General features: G+C 45.1%; 1 protein-coding gene across 2 annotated transcripts in view; it reads right to left on the bottom strand.

Annotated features, from left to right (window-relative positions):
* Window positions 1-12,026, bottom strand: part of ntrk2a (neurotrophic tyrosine kinase, receptor, type 2a) — a 90,949-nt gene extending 78,923 nt beyond the window's left edge. Inside the window, exons 1-5 of one of the 2 annotated variants that reach the window (XM_037098572.1) lie at window positions 11,361-12,026; window positions 8,392-8,466; window positions 6,204-6,275; window positions 5,758-5,826; window positions 4,048-4,196 (exon numbers count right to left, since the gene is read on the bottom strand). In XM_037098572.1, the coding sequence (XP_036954467.1) occupies window positions 4,048-4,196; window positions 5,758-5,826; window positions 6,204-6,275; window positions 8,392-8,466; window positions 11,361-11,617 (622 nt within the window). In that variant the 5' untranslated portion in view covers window positions 11,618-12,026. The remainder of the gene's footprint in view (window positions 1-4,047; window positions 4,197-5,757; window positions 5,827-6,203; window positions 6,276-8,391; window positions 8,467-11,360) is intronic. The other variant, XM_037098571.1, reaches the window with a different exon arrangement.
* Between the last annotated feature and the right edge of the window lie 1,881 nt (window positions 12,027-13,907).

Below are 13,907 nucleotides of genomic sequence, written 5' to 3'. Positions count from 1 at the left end.
CCTGGGACCTGTTTTATCAATTTCCGGCGGCAAATTGAGCGAAGTCGAGGGGTTTGACCTCACCTCTGCTGCTGGGTTGGGTCGGGTTGCCAGGTGCAAAGACAAACATCCCACAAAAAAACTGAGACACTTTGATTTGTGTCGCTATGAAATCAGGAGGTTAACAGGAAAAATAATGAATCAGAGTAAAAACAGGGAGACTCCCGAAAAAGTCAAGAGGTGTGTAAACATTTCTTATGTCCAACGCCAACGTTTAAAATCCTCACTAGAAAAATCAGCGCAAGGCAACTGAAATAAATAGGGTGTGTTCAGGGTTAGGGTTAGAGGTTCGCTGCAGGAAGGACGCAGACATCCATCAGCCCTTCCTCCACACTCCCGTCCTCCACCTCTCTACATAAAATACTCACTACCTCCTGCATTTGCATCGGACGTAAATCCTGAGCTGCAGGATCGTCTAACATGGCCGTAAGTCCCCGCGATGCTGAGCTGCCTCAGCTGTGCATCACACGAAGGACCTGTGATAAATCTAAACTGCACCAAATTCTATGCTTAACTTTTCCTCCCCATTTGGCGTTTTGGTGAACTGTATGTAAATCTTCGCTCTGCCGCATCCTTGCTGTTAATATGACAACAGCATGTCCTAAAAAGGAATCCAGAGGGGCCCGAGAAAACCACAAAATGTCGTGTCCATTACTTTTTAAGACTTTACAACCTCGTAAAACATCAGGGCTGTGGGGTGCGATCCTAATCTGTTCCTGTGCATCTGCACTGTGCTGACTTTCTTTGCACTTTCTCACTCCTGTGTTGCTTTAAAGTTTAGTATTACAGCTTTTACGTGCTCTTGTTTTAATTCCCTGTTATCCAACAAGTAAAGAGAGTGGTTACCCCGTCCGACTATAGAAAATTCACACATGTAAATAGCATCCACTGCCCACAGACACAGGAGCCATCTGGCCTTTTTCGGTTGTTCTGTGCTGCCCATTTACCGCTTGGGTCTGTGCCTACGTGCTGCGTCTGTGTTTCACGTACGCAACAGCGAGAGCACGGCGGACAGAAGGGAAGGAGCACGCTGACAGACGTGTACATTCAGAGACAGATGTTGGAGGAGAGGGACGAGAACAGAGGAAGACACAGTTGAACGATAATCAGAGCAGGACGACAGAAAAAAAAAAAAGGGGGGACGACAAGGGTAAATAAAACCTGATATTCCAGACAGGAAGACGGAGGGAGGAAGGCAGATGAAGACGGAGTGCTCCAGCGCTGTGATGCGACCAGCAGAGGTCTGATTATCCATCTGCTGTCGTTTCCACATAAATAACCTATCCTCGGATCAGCTCGCGCGTCTCGCCGACTTCAGCCACAGAAACTCGAAGCGTGATGAGCGCAATTGTCGTAAACGCTTAGATTTTTGGATCGTTCCATTAACAAGCGTGGCCCTTAAGTAATCAAACAACTTAAGGAAGAGCTATAAAAGAGAATTAAGCAAGAGTGGAGGGTTTTATAGAGTTATCAGTGTTTTAATAAACTGCACGGGAGCATTTCTACTGCTGGTTCAATCCCAGGATTTTTGCTGACTGACACAGAGTTATTTTCATTTTGCACGGGCATGAAACTGCGTTTTTTCCGTTAAAGTTTTGTGTGGGTCAGCAGTGGGAACCGAGCACCAGCCCCTTCACTCAAGTGGAGCTCCGGCAGTAAACAGTCCACAGAGAGGAGCAGGGAGCGACAGACATATGCGGGTGGCCTGTGAGATCAGTGTCAGCCCGAGGGCATTGTTGGGCACTTCCTCTGCTTTGTGCCGTCCTCATATGTCGCTCAGAAATGTTCGGACAGACAGAAGGGCAGACAGTCACGCGTGCGAGCAGACAGACAGATGGGAAACAACTAATAACGGGGTGGAGAGACGGCCCGAGAGAGGGAAGAGGTGAAAGACGGCGAGAGGAGAACGACAGAGGGGGCAAAAAAGGGCCGGCGGTTCAGATGGACTGAGAGGTCTTCTGGTGTGTCGCTGTTAGCCCCGGGGCATTATTTGGCACCCCCCCCCCCCATGTTGTCCTCCTCATGTGTCACTGCCAGGGGGTCCCCTGCCCACATCTCCAGGGGCCCGGCTGTAACTGTGCTAACGCCAAAAATAACCTCCGCTAATGGAAGGGAGGCAGAGGGGACGGATCAATAGGAGTTATCAATGACATTGTTAGCTTCCTGCAGGCTAACTTATTGTTTGTGTCCTGCGCGTCCCGACTGCCCCGAGCTATTTTTGACCAGGGTCGTTTGCTCTGTCAACAGGCAATTTTTCGGCATTTCAGAAATGGGAGGGAAAAATTTGATTACGTCCCAACTGAGACGCATTAAGCTCTTCTGATGGCTGTTACTGTGTGTTTTTATAGATTTGAATCAGGCATGCAGATTCCTTTATGTTCTCACTTTACAGTAACAAACTGGATCTGACTGGACTCATTGCCCCAAAGGCCTGGAAAAAAATCAGCGTTTCATTTGTTTACCCCGGCTGAGTTCCGAGCGATTTTTTCCCTCATGAGAATCAGAGCGGGTCAGACTCAGACTTTCAGAGACGGGTCGGGCTGTAATATGAACCTGTTTATGAAAAGATGAGAGTCCAAAATAGACAGACTGATGAAAAACTAAGACATAGAAGAAGAAGGGAAGGATAACGCTTCAATTAACTGCTGACATTTATATATTCAGGCTTGATAAACACTCTCATCGGCGAGAACATAAAAGGTTTGCGGTCTGTGGCTGTCTGTCGAGGAGCGACGGAGAGCTCACTGGTTAGCTTGACATTAAACTCTAGCTGTGAATAAAACAAAGGTCTACAAATGTAGACGCTGGGAATGCAAAAAGAAAAATTAGCATACTTTCTCAGTAATTTTCAAAATGAAACGTGGAAAATGCCTTATTGTTGTCTTTCAGCATTCTGGAGCCACTTCCTTGAAGACAAAAACATGATGATTCAGAGGAAAAGGAGAAGAAATCTGCTGCGTGACAGCAGGTCACCGGTGCTACAGGACGCGGTGCAGATGGTCGTCACAACACAACACTTCATTTTTACTGCGATGCATGCGGTGAATTCTCTCCACTCAGCATCTTTTGAGGCTGATGTCATCCGTGTGTTGAATCCCCCCTCTCATATCCTCGCGCTCCCATCACGTCCAGTGAGCCTGACCTACAGGCGAACGGCCCAGATGACCGTAACCGGCCCTACGAGATGACATAACCTTGTCACACAGCGCACAACTCTGTGGTGTCACACGTTTCGCTCTCTCTCCTCCATCTGGCAGCTAAATCTTCTTCATCATGTGAGGAAAAAGATCCCGGCAGCACAGAGATAACGTCAGCCGCTTGTTCGTGCTCGTGTTCTTACACTTTTAAGCCCCTCTGTTAAAAGAAGCGGGACTCTGGGTGTGCATGCGCGGGTTCATCTGGTCCTTTGTCTGCCTGCTCGTGTGCGAGACGTCGTGGCCTCTTGCGGTGCTCAGTAGTGTCCAGGGCAATTACAATATACAAGGTTAGCAGGGCCCGGCGTAAGTGAAATTCACTGTGTGCAGCATCTTTTCGCTGTAGTTCACATACCAGCGGGTCTATATTACTGATTACTGCAGTGGCTGTGGTTAAAGCATGAATGGTGCTCTTTGTACAGTTACTCTCGTAGGTTTTAACAACAAACTGCACTTTCTCCAGCTGTTCATCCCCCACACATCCCCCGAGAAGAGACCAAACACTTAGCACGTTTGTTAAAACGCTGCTCTTTAAACATGTGGACATTTATGCAAACACTCACACACACACACAGGCACACACACACACACACACACACACACAGCCGTGCATTTACGTAAAAAGACATGTGTCGGAAAAAAACATGCGAAACACATGAGTACGTGCGCAATCCAAACAAAGATTTGGAAACCATTAGGATTTCTGTTTCCCTCCAGGTGCTTAACACTTCACTCTGCTTGTGAATGTCTTTTCCAGCTCCCAACTGTGTGTGTGTGTGTGTGTGTGTGTGTGTTTGTGTGTGTGTGTCCTCACCACAGTTGGGCAGTGTCAGTCTGGACAGCAGCTTGCGTGCACCTCCATCCTCAATGCAGCGCAGCTCCTGAGTGTCTGCTTCCTCTCCTAACCACAGCTTGATCCACATGTTCTCACAGGAGCAGTGCAGAGGGTTCCCTGACAGGATCCTGCACACACACACACACACACAGTCGAGAAGAGTGAGTAGCTGAGATTTTGAAGAAACAAAGTGATAGCTGAATTACGTTACAACTGTTGGGGAAATTCGCTCCTTTTGTTTTCCTCTGTGGGAGTTATGGGATGTAGATTTATTACTGTTCTCCTGTCTCTCTCTTTCAGTACAAAGCTACCACCAGCATCCAGTTAGCCTAGCTTAGCATAAAGACAGAAGACAAGGGGGAAACAGCTCACCGGCTCTGTCCAAAGGTAACAAAATCCAGCCAGCAACGACTCTGAAGACTCTGAATGTTTCACTTTCAAAACCAAAGAACAAGTTGTTATGATGTTTTACTTGGCTGGGAGGAGTAACTACAGGGAGTCACTACATTTAGCCAAATAATAGTCTAGCACAAAACCCCTGGTAAAACATTAATGTGTAATTTTTTGGACAGGTGAGTTTTTTGTGCAGATTAAACAATGTGGTGCTGGTGGGCAGCTTTGAAAACAGGCGAGCTGTTTCCCCCTGTTTAAAGTCTTTATGCTAAACTAAGCTAACCAGCTCTTGTCTTCAGCTCTTTATTCAACAATCAGATTGGGAAGTGTTATTGATTTTCTCCTCTAAATCTACACAAGAAAGTAAATACGTGTATTTCCCCCAAATGTGAAACTATTCAGTTCTCTCAAAGTCCTCTTGGAGTTGACGAACGGTATCGAGCCACTTTAAAAAACATGAAAATGAGGTTTCGATTTTGCTCATTGAACTCAAAGGCAACATCGCAATAGCCCTCTACAGCAGCGGGGCCGGCGGTCCAAAAGCCTGCAGCTACACTTCCAGACACGGATCCTGTGTGCACGAATGGACTGATGTTCTTTATCAGAGATCCTTTATTGGTTTGTTTGGGGGGAGGGTTTACTAGGGACAGACATGAGAAACTTAACTTTGCTAAAAAATTTTTTTTAAAAAAAACTGATTTTGTTGTTCATTATTGAATCCCTCCAGGTTGAAATTTAATTGTTTAACTCTTCAGTCTTTATTTCTGGTGAATCTTGTTTGAACTTGTGTTAACGCTGACGTGCAAAAAACCACCAGGATGAAGTCAAGCTGTTGTTGTAAAGTCGCAGTAAAAACCAATGATCTGTTGCTCTTTACAAATCCAGACGATCCAAGCGTTTTTCACTTAATGTTTGGTGTATCCTCATCTCTGACAGCACAGCAAAACTTAGCATTTACTACAGTACTGAGAGATTTAAAGGATGCGTTTGGGGGGCATGTTTGCGATTGTTGACGGGTGTCAAAGCCAATCACACTGAGCCCTGGTGGTCTCCATCCCTTTTCCAAGTAAATAAATAAATAGAGAGATAGAGAGATACATAAATAAGCTGCCAGCTGCAGTAAACCCAACCCCAAACCTCAAAAACCTCACAGCAGAAATCTATAGGTGACACTGAAGATGCTATATGAATATGTTTACACACACTGCCATGATAACCAGGAGGTAAACCAGAGACAGAACAGACAGACAGACATGGAGATGGACAGACTGATAGAGGCGGCTGCTCTGAACTCACAGATAAGAGATGTTGAGGTGTCTGAATATCCTCCAGGACAGTGATGACAGGTTGTTATCTTTCAGATTCCTGGAAATGAAACCAAACATCAGGGAACCAGATTATCCTATAACATGTACGCCAACGAGAAAAATGTCCGGATGATGCCGCAGCAGATGCAACAAATAATCCTGTGTTTTTATTTCTCATTAACAGTTCTTAAGTGGTTACATTCAATCAGTATAATCATTATCAAATATTAATTATGTTGACAAGGTCAAGAGACAAGAGGTCACGTCCGTCTATTTCTCAGCCATGACAGCATTTGTGTTTTTCTTCTACGTTACTTTTCTCTTAATAATGCAACAAATAAATCTTCTCCACATTGTGATTTCACAAATACAGCAGAACATTTCTATACATGTCATGAGATGTACAACAAGTGGACAGAATGTGTTTCTACTCACAGGTATTGTAGCTTGAGGTTGCTTTGAAAGGCGAGCTTCGACACGTACGTGAGCCTGCTGTTGGTCACCGTTCTGACACAGAAACAGACGAGGCAGCAGTCGTTAGTCACGCTCATCACAAACAGCACAATTATCAGTGACAGCTGTCACACCAACAACAGCAAACACATGAATTCAGGGTCCTGAACATCTCTCCACAAGGTCTGTGAAAACATACGTGGTTTAGTTTCTAATAAGTGAAACGTATACACACCAGTGAAAACACCACTAATCTGTAACACATTAATATAGCGTTTAATTTAACTTAAATTGCTGCTATAATATCTTAATTCTGGCTTGTGTGAGTATAGAGGACATGATGTTTTCTGCACAAATAAGGAAAGAACTTAATGTATAACTCTTGCCAAATTAACCAGAGGACCCAAACAATTAGGAATTTGTCAAAGACGAAAAGTTAATCACGTCTCTCCAAACTCAACAACTGACAGAACGGAGTGATTTCTTCAGGGAGTCTGGGACTTTCTCCACAGGTGACAAGGAAGTCGCATACATGGTTGCTGTTTATCATATTTTCTAATTTGACGTCAAAGTTCGCCATCAACAAAATGTTTTCTGCTTTCATTAATTTAGTGTAAAATGGTGAAATACATCAAAACATTTTGTTCAAACAGCTTCTGTATGGTGTGATTACGAGTGTAAAGACAAATGTGTTGTTTACTTAATCTGGTTTGTCATTAAAGTGAATTAAATGAATGACGCTGCCAAAACCTCATCAATCTGAAGATAATATACAACCTCCTTGTTTGAATCTTTCCATAAAACTTATTTTTATCTTCATGCTTTCTTCATTTCTTCAGTAACTGTAATTGATTATTATATTATCAACTTTATTTTGCTTGTATTAATTGTGTATACATGAGATTTTTACTATTTTACGGTATCATGCAAGCATTTAGCACCTTTAAGTTACAAAATAATGCATTTGCAGCGGTGAGACATAGAAATAAGCCAGATAACAAAAGACTTTTCTCTCCGGTGAGACCAGTAAACCTGCTCCTTTCTACAGCTAATGGCACCTTGAACATAATTCAGCGAGCAGGAGTCTTCAAATGTTTTACTGATCTGCACACGAGGCAGCACACCGTAGTTGTTTTTTTATCCGACAGCCTGATAAATGTAGGTACGTCCTTCCTAGAAAAATAAATCAGTCATAAAACACTAAAGATTTCCCTCAGTAATCCAGGGGAGTTTATGCAAAATGACCCAATTAAAAACTCCGTCTGCTGCTCAGGCACATTCACAACTCTGCCACAGAGCGACGCCTTCGCATTTATCTTTTTATATATAAATGTAACAGATGTCTCGATAGGAAAAAAAAAAAAAAAAAAAAAAACTCATCACGTGCAGAAAAACAGTTTAAAGTGTCAGGTGCTTTTTTAATATTACTCAGCACTGTTAGAGCCAGGTGCAGAGAGCGTCTGTCCATCGTCAGCTGACGTGAGACGACGTCATTATCTCATATGAAAAGTTTTGGCCAACAGATGTTTTCTGACGGACTGATCTCATCTCACACAAACTGAGATTTTCCTTTCCCCCGATCAGAAGACAGTTTTCTTCCACATAGTTAACACTGAGCAGGCTGTGAGTGTGTGCCGACACATGGGACAGGTGTCGTTCTGGGTTCAAACAAACAAAACTGCCCACATTTTCCAGTTTCGTCTGTTCCCCCCACCGGAGTCCGACTACAATTAAAAGCATAAACACTTGCGGTGCTGCAGCTTGCTTTGTTGCTAATCCCTCTACCGAACAGGATATTGGCTGGAAAATTAAGTAGTCTGCACTCAACACATTATTACGCTGCAAGAGAGCGGCTGCTTGGTGGACAATTCCTGTTTTAGATTAACAGATAAAATGAGACACAGATGCATAGCGCAGCACAGCCAGGGACACTGCCATTAACACAGCAGGACGTGGACAACACATCGCCCCCGGGCAAAGAAGGACAAATATCAATAAAGACATTCAATACTCCTCGTGAACTGGACTGTAATAAAGCAAATAAAATGTAATGACACTGTTTGTTTTTTCATCCTCGCTGCCTGTCTCTCGGGCCCTGAGATGTTCAGCAGAATAACACAAAAGCTTTGAGCATGTGAGTCCACAGTGTAATGAGCCGTGAAAGACTTACAGGTTCCTGAGATTCTTGTAGTAGTGCAGGTCTTTGTCGTTGATGGAGGAGAAGCTGCTCTGGTTGGCGATGTAGCTGTCGGGAGATACAAGCGTCTGTCAGAGGGCTCATTTGTAAACGGAGGGAGGCACAAACAAGAGACGTTTGGGCGAGACAAAGGAACATAACAAGCCCATGTAATTAGGGGCCAGAGCTGATAAATGGGACACAGGGGGTCGGCTGCCGGTATCACCCTCCTCCTTTTTGTCAGCAGCACTTGAGCAAGGCATTTGATCTATTACAAGGTCAGCAGGGGACGACGGTGGCCTAATCAAACAGAGTGATATCTGAACGATTCAAATATCATATCAGGTGTAAAGAAAGCCCTCCGAAATGAACTGAATCTAAACAAGGTACAGACTGTAAGATCCACCGTGTCCTCAGTCTCACTGTTTATCTCACAAGGTCGTTAAATGATGTCTCTCACGTTGAGATAGACTGAGGGGGGGAAAAAAAAGGTTTATTGACTCACTACATTACCTTCGTAGTGAGCAGCCTTCGGTCTTTGGTCCCTCAACTCTGAATTCAGACTAAACTATTCAAATTTTAGTCAATGTAAGTCAACAAAGACTGACTAGTGAGGGGACCGGGACGAGTTAGCCCACCATAATGTTTGATTTGACCCACTACAAGTTTTTATAGTGAAATAAAGACCTAAACATAATAAAACGAGAGCCTTTCTCTATGCTGTTTAATTCTTTGTGAGGCTAAAACACTCTTTAAAAATGCAGCATCCCCAATTATTAATCACGTCTTACAGTTTGAGCGCAGGATGTAGGAAATCTGTCAATTCAGGGAACTTGCGATCCGCCGACTACGGAAGCCCGAGGCACAAATGTAAGAGAGGTGTAGGAACTGTGAAGGATTATCCTGGCAGAACATCTTTAATTTAATATATTTCTTAAGTCATAAAAACACAAGAGGGGGAAACAATTAGGAAATGGAATCGCCAGAATTCTTTTTTTCCTCATTTGGCTCACAGGGCTTCCATAAATCTTCAGACAATAGGTGCTTGTTTTGTTTTTTGTTTTTTTGTCCCTCCTTTAAAAAAATTTTTAAAAAAAAATTTAAAAAAAAAGAGTTTGGGCCCCTGGACTAGAAGCTAGAGTCACCTCCCCTCAGCTCTCTGCTATCAACATCAAATACAGCAAAAAAATAAAATAAAATAAAATAAAATAACCACTGCAAGAAAAATAGGAGCACAGTTTAAAATGCAGCTTTAATAATTAAAGCAGCTGACCCAGAATGTCAGCATTTCTCATCTGAACCTAACACCCCCCCCCTTTTCTTTTCTTTCAGAGCAGCATCTTCAACACAGTCTCACAAAAGAATCAATTCCATTTTGACCGACAATCTCTGTCATACCCAACCATCAATCAACATTTACACCTTCGCTGTCAGCAGGTAAACTATCTGTAAATCAGCCATGAAGTCCAAAAGCGGACGGCGTTTCCAGATGGAGGTGAATAATGACGGGTGCATGAACACATCCAGCTCTGGGTCAGACTGGATGAACCTCTCACTGCAGGGAGGAGTTCAGATTTGGAGTTACTACACCCGCCATTAGCCTAAATCTCCTGAGATCGCCTCTGGGCAGATATATCAGAACTGTGAAGTACATGTTATTATCATTATCATTATTATCACGATTATTATTAGAGGCTAAATCAACTTTCTGTGTTGTTAATCTGTTTTCTCAGAGAGCCAACACCCAGCCAGACAAATCCTCTGTCATGTAGCACCTCTTACACTAAATATGATCAGTTGGACTTTAATATCAAACACATCCAGAACACACAGAACCGTGTCTGAGTATCATCTCTCTCTTTTCAGAGCAGATGTCATAAAAAAAAAAAATAAAATAAAATCAACCAGTTTAACCAATTAACACTAACAGGGGACACTATAACCTCCCCCTATCTTTCTTTTTTCTTTTTCTTTTTTAATTTGGCAAGGTCCTTTGGAGTGACGTGTCTGTTTGCATTAGCCCAGCACTCTGTGGATGCTTTTCACCAGATTGCTAGTGTGCTCATTTCGTCGGCGTCCAAGGCTTCTCCAAGTTCATCCCCGACAAGTCATTATCAACAAGGCCGTTCAATCTGTGCCAAGAACGATATTGCAGCAATTACATTTGTTTTTAAAATCTCCTGTTTCTGATTACTCCCTGATAGAAACGCTCAAAGACGCGTCTGCATTTTTTTTTATTATTTTATTTATTTTTTTTTGGTTATTATAGAGGCCAAATGACGTCGGAGGTGGTACAGTACATTTTTAATACATACTGGGATGTGTTTATTGTGTCAAGTGCCCAAACGCAACCAAAATGTTGACTCTCACTAGAAAAATGTCGCTTTCTTTCTTCTTTTTTTTTTTTTTTTATTATTTCTCCACCTCATCATCGATTTTTCTCTCCGCGCCTGTGGTTCATTTAAATCCACTCATATGAGCCATCTTGGGGAAGTGTCTGTGCTAATATTTGGACAGTGGTGTCTGGTGTGCGTGTCTCCGTCCACACACACACACACACATACACGCGTAGCTGCACGCACGCACACGCCCGCACACACACAGGGCTTTGTCTGATTGTCGGGATAAACTCCATCCACCTCGACTGCTTACCCTTCTGCAAACGTGCTGCTGATGTGCCCCATGATGGCAATATAAGTCTGTTATGCAATGTAGGTTACACATCCTGTCTGAGCCCGGACCCATGCCGAATTGATGAGCGGCACTCGTATTTATATCTGAGCACAGAAACATGTCAATTCGGCTCAAACACACGCGTGAGCGCAGAAAATGGAGAAAATCAAGGCAGGTTCGGTCTCCGAGACGCAGCTGAGGGGCAGAGGGTGGCATTGCTTTATTGGGGGAAAGTGTTGTGAAAAATGCGACCACGCTGATGAAACATGAAGACTTGAAGGTGCACTCACATGTCGGTGATGTTGTCCATCTCCGGCTCGCTCTGCAGGACGGGGAATGTGTTGATACCCCGCTCCGGATACACGCAGGAGATCCGGGTGCTGCTGCAAATGCAAGAGAACGGGCATGCCTCCGCAGACAGCCACGGATCTCCCGAGCCCACTGCCACCCCGACCACCATAACCCACCACCACCAGCAGCACCGCCACGACCAAGACCCTCTCCCCGGCGGGGAGAGAGCCCCGCTCCCGGGTCTCCAGGCGCTCATCTCGGGTGCCAACTTCAGCTATAAGGCTCGCTGAACAGCCCCCGCGGCCCGGCCCAGGTTGGCTGGGATCAGCCCCGGTTCGGCCAATCAAGGAGGCGGGGGGAGAAAATAAAAAGTAAAATCCCGATTGCCGAGGTGGATGCAGGCGGCGCAGGTTCTAGAAAACCATCGGCCGTGACAGCGGTGACAGACAGCGAGGAGGAAGAAAAAAGACAATCAGGAGAATGTGTGTCGTCCCTTTCTCTCCCTGCGAGCCTCCTCCAAATCCCCCGTCAGTCAGCCAGTCAGTCAAAATCACACTGCCACACTGACGGGTGTGTGCCAAGGAGTCTCTCTCTCTCTCTCTCTCTCTCTCTCTCTCTCTCTCTCTCTCTCTCTCGCAGCTGACGCGCGCGCTGACCGGAGCCTCCTCGACACAATGTTCTCTGTGTGCGGACGAGAGAGGAGGGAGGAGGAGGAGGAGGAGGAGGAGGAGGTGGTGGTGGTGGTGGTGGTTAGCCTATTCTATTTGTGTGGATACAGGATGAATGACAGCCAGGATGGGAGAGCTTTTTGCCGTGCTGCCTCGCATGGATGGAGGCAGCAGCCATGAGGAGGAGAGAGGAGAGAGGAGGAGGAGAGAGGAGGAGGAGAGAGGAGGAGGAGGAGAGAGGAAGGGTACCACCACCACCACCACCACCAGCAGCAGCAGCAGCAGCAGCAGAGCACATCATGTATAACGTGATGCCTCATTGATCCCCTCCTCAGGGAAATGCTCCTTTTCTCTCTCTCTCTGCTGCCAGGAAGGTCTGGGTGAAGGGGTCAGGTGCTGGAGCACAGGTGTGTCTTGCTCAAGGGCACATCAGCAAGGCTTCTGACAGGAGTGGTGTGTGACCTCACCTCTCCTTTATGTATTTCAAGGTGTTAAAAGTTCCTCCTCGCCGGCCTCGCCTCCAGTCGTGAACGTCCTTGTCTGGTGGAGGGGGGCGGGAAGGTGGGAGACGTGGAGAAGGCTCCTGCGCCGGGGAGGGTTATCTAATTTATCCACTAGCAGGATTCAGATTATGCCAGCAAATGAGATATAAGGGGCTATCAATTTACAGGCTCTAATTGCCATAATCATTCTCATCATCATCACCGTCGTCGTCATTATAATCATCATTATCGTCTGGTTGTTATGCTGGGCGTTTCATCAGTAGACCTGTATGGAAAACAAAGCTGTCTGAAGGAGCCCCTTATCTTGAATTTAGGTAGTCAAGAAGTGCCACATTTCCAGTCTTGTGCTCTGGAATAGGAGAGAGTGAGCCGTCTAAACAACCCTGTATGTCCCTTTAAACAACAGTTATTGTAATGCTGTGTGAGCTTCCACTGTAAAGAGCGAGGGAACAAGAAAGAAAGAGGGATCAATCACCAATCATCAAGTCTTTAGCTGGCGTGTACTAGACGAAGCGTCACCTTATTAAATCATTAGGCCATATTTCATAATCATATGGGGCTCCCAGCCAAGCCCGACCTGAATCAATAATCTGTCATCTCAGAGTGGAAGCTGCACGGCTGCATGCCCGTCACTCTGCTGCTTTACATCTCCTGCATTTCTAACACAACTGTTGAGCGACTGTGTTCTCACAGCCACTGAAGAGCAGAGCTACTCCTCCTCAATCCTTCACCTCGTATGTGAGAGACAGAGCATGACAGGACATCTGCCTGTGAGCAGCAACAACCCAGCACAGCTGTGAGGAGTCCTCTCCTCTCTCCTCCTTCTCCCTCTCTCCGATGTCCTGTCCCCATGTGCAGCTCCAATATGACGTTTGTGCTGACGCACAGGCAGTGCTGCTGAATAGAGGAGTGTAATTATGGAGCCCTGTCTGTGTCTCAACCAATCTGGAGGACGGCTGCCTCAGAAAAGCGGAGTGAACGCTCAGAACAGAGTGGGCGTATCAATTAAAAACATTGTCTCCCAAACATAATATTCCAATTACTCTGTTCCTTTGGAAATCTGACAGAGGTGGTAACCTACGTTAAAGGTCTTTGACATTTTAAACGTGTAATCACCCCCTTTAACCATCTGTCACCGGCAGACAAAGCAACAGTCACAATGTGTTTTATCTGGCGGTGTGAGCATATTATAGTATGACATGCATATTTAGCTTCTTGTGCAAATTATGCAGAACGTTTGGTGTGATAGATGCAAAAGACAAATCACAGCTTTACAAGTGTCTGCATCCTGTGGATACTGATGCCACAGGTTTACTTTGAAGTGACATGGATAAAGGATTTGTGTCCTCTCAGGATGAGTTTGTACAGGAGGTCA

This window comes from Acanthopagrus latus, chromosome 5 (assembly GCF_904848185.1).
Source record: "Acanthopagrus latus isolate v.2019 chromosome 5, fAcaLat1.1, whole genome shotgun sequence".
NCBI lineage: Eukaryota > Metazoa > Chordata > Actinopteri > Spariformes > Sparidae > Acanthopagrus > Acanthopagrus latus.
The sequence above is the reverse complement of the archived record's forward strand: the minus strand, read 5'-3'. Positions and strand labels throughout refer to the sequence as shown.